The sequence below is a fragment of the Myotis davidii genome, unplaced genomic scaffold (genome assembly GCF_000327345.1).
Source record: "Myotis davidii unplaced genomic scaffold, ASM32734v1 scaffold271, whole genome shotgun sequence".
Taxonomy (NCBI): Eukaryota; Metazoa; Chordata; class Mammalia; order Chiroptera; family Vespertilionidae; genus Myotis; species Myotis davidii.
Window position 1 is genome coordinate 155,861 of NW_006284839.1, and position 2,826 is coordinate 158,686.

At 44.3% G+C, this 2,826-nt stretch overlaps 1 protein-coding gene across 1 annotated transcript in view; it reads left to right on the forward strand.

The window, feature by feature from the left end:
- The first annotated feature begins 254 nt into the window (after positions 1-254).
- The window catches only part of NOC3L (NOC3 like DNA replication regulator), a 22,308-nt gene continuing 19,736 nt past the window's right edge, over positions 255-2,826 (forward strand). The window contains exons 1-2 of the mRNA XM_015557844.1: positions 255-386; positions 1,408-1,615. Of these exons, the coding sequence (XP_015413330.1) occupies positions 378-386; positions 1,408-1,615 (217 nt within the window). The 5' untranslated portion in view covers positions 255-377. The remainder of the gene's footprint in view (positions 387-1,407; positions 1,616-2,826) is intronic.

Genomic DNA, 2,826 nt, shown 5'->3' on the forward strand with positions numbered 1-2,826 from the left:
GTGATTGACACATCGAGTCCTTTCGTTCTCAGATGAGGAGCCCAACTTCCCACTTTTAAGGAAATCCGGAAAGAGTCCAGATGGCTATAGGACTCTCGATGGTGACCCCTTAGAGTCACAGAGCCAGTCATTTATCCGCCCCGGGACACTTCGGCGACGTCTGGCCCGGACCGTGAGACTGTCCCCGCGAGAGGGCGTCCTCCCAAGCCGGTCCACGGAAGTCCCGCCCCCCACTTCCGGCGGAGAAGGGGCGGGGCCAGCAGCAGCTTCCGTTCTGCAGTGTCGCGGCGGCGGCACGTGTGTCTCCCCATCAGGATTTCTGGATCATCCCTACCCGTGCAGAGTTTGTGGCGCCGGAACGCCTTTCAGCATTAAGGATGAAGGCGGTAAGGGTCCTCAGAAGCCCGGCCCCCGCGGTTTAGGGGTCCCTTTGGCTGAGAGTCGCTGCCTGGTGTAGCTTTCCTGGCGGTTTTCGCTCTTGTTTAGGGGGCGGTGGCCTAGATTCGGGGCTCCTTCTTGGCGCAGGGCGTCCTCCGCATCCCGGCCCTTACACCTATGTCTTCCTTCATTGCTCATTGTGATCACGCTCGGTTTCGGTGGCCACGATGAGACGAGCACCGAGTCTTGCATCCCTAGGATGTCAGACATTGAAGGGTTCCTTCAAGACTGTGTTTCGAACCCCGTATTTTACAGAGGAGAAGCAGGGTCCTGTTCTCAGTGGAGTTATAGTGTGAGTCATAGGATTCGAAACGAGTCCTTCCCCCCAAAAGGGTAAGAAGATAGGAAAGCAAGTGCTTTGCTCCGGTTCTTGCAGAAAATTAGCCCTAGGGTTTGGATTTCTGAATAAGGGGTCACCATCAAGAGAGTTGGAACCCAAAGACTGGAATTCAGTGTTGCCTTTCTTAGTTTAAGGGTCTTTGACACGTCGCATAATCCTTAAGCCATAACTTCGGCAGTAATGTCAGGATAATGGCAATCATTGCTTAACTAGGCTGTTGGAGGTAGAATGTTGGAGAACAGTGTAAACAGTAAAGTAATATGTAAATGTCAGTTATTGTTAAAGACAGCATTTTGCTCTGAGTGTGCTAATGTAGTTAAGATAGCCTTGAATAACCATTTGCAATTACATCATGGTTCTTAACCTTTTTGGGGGGTCTTAGACCCTTTTGAGCAGCTGTGGATTCTGGTCACAATAAGACCCATGGTTGAATAACTGAGCCTCAAGTGCCATTCTATCGGATAAATGCTTTAGTTTGGTTTTAGCTCTTATATGCAAGATCTTGGCTGTGAGACATTAGAATTGTGGAATTGGTCTAATGAAATTTATAATCAAGTCTCTTTAATCTGGTTTTTAAAATAATAATAAATTATTGGTTATGCAGCAGTCCTCCTGTTGTTGTTTTCCAGAGAAGAAATAAAAAACAGGTCCCAAGCTTTAGGAAGTTGCTAAAAACTAGTAAAGTCAAACTTGAAAACAAGCTAAAAAATAAGCAATTTAAACAACAAAGCAATCTCAAGAAGTACCGAAAAGAACAGAGGAAACTAAGGCAAGCTGTAAAAGATGCTGTGTCTAAGAAACCCATTCCACTGGAGGACCCGAAGAAAAAACGACCAGGTAATTGTGAAAGCATACATGTGCTCTAATTTCCATTGATTTGTTCTAAAGTGCTTTTCTAAACTGTTCCAATAATTGCATTCTATTAATCACTCTTGGTCACACATCCTTCTTAAGAGTAGGTAAGGATAGTAGTCCTATATGCTTTCTAATTTTATAGTCAGTAGAGGAAAACATTTCAATATAGTACTCTTTGTGAGAAAGGGTGAGACTAGCCTCTGCTTGTGGTATGTCTAGAAAGCAGATCTGAGGATACAATGCCTGGGATCACAAACTCAGAAGGGCCCTGTTAATAAATACTAGTGAGTGCCAGGCAGCATGCCCTGACACTTTCCCATCCACTGGCAGTTAGCTAAGGTAAGAACACTGCTTTTCTCCGGTGTGTTTTTCAGTGTTGCCGAAATTCATTTTGTATTCTGAACGCCTGGCTTTCTTTTCATTCGGAAACTTGGAGTGACATTGCGCTGTAAATGTCAGGGTTATTTTTGTAAAACTGTCCAAGAACTCCAAGTACTCAAAACAGGTAGGGAATATGACCATTTTGAGTCAGACCAGTTCTACAATGTTACTGATACTTTCAGAGTAGTTATATTTGACTACAACGGAATATTCAGTTTTCCCATGTGCTTCTCATTCTCTGAATCCTGACCTATTGAGTTTGATCTTTTTTTTTGTTTGTTTGTTTGTTTTTTTAAATATATTTTATTGATTTTTTACAGAGAGGAAGGGAGAGAGATAGAGAGTTAGAAACATCGATGGGAGAGAAACATCGATCAGCTGCCTCCTGCACATCTCCTACTGGGGATGTGCCCACAACCCAGGTACATGCCCTTGACTGGAATCGAACCCGGAACCTTTCAGTCCGCAGGCCGACGCTCTATCCACTGAGCCAAACCGGTTTCGGCAGAGTTTGATCTTTTGGCAACATATTATTATGATATGTAAAAGGTCATGGGCATGGAAGCCAGGAAACTCGGGCTTTTTCTCTTGATTTTGTTACTTAATAGCAATGTGACCCTAAATTAGCCTGGTATTTTATCTCCAGGTATTTAATCTGTAAAAACATGGGATGGCTGAGTTAGATACTTTTAAAGATCTCTTCCATCTACATTTCTGTAGAATTTAAAAAGCATGATGTGGGCCCAGCCGGCATGGCTCAGTGGTTGAGCGTTGACCTATGAACTAGGTCAGTGATGGCAAACCTATGACAA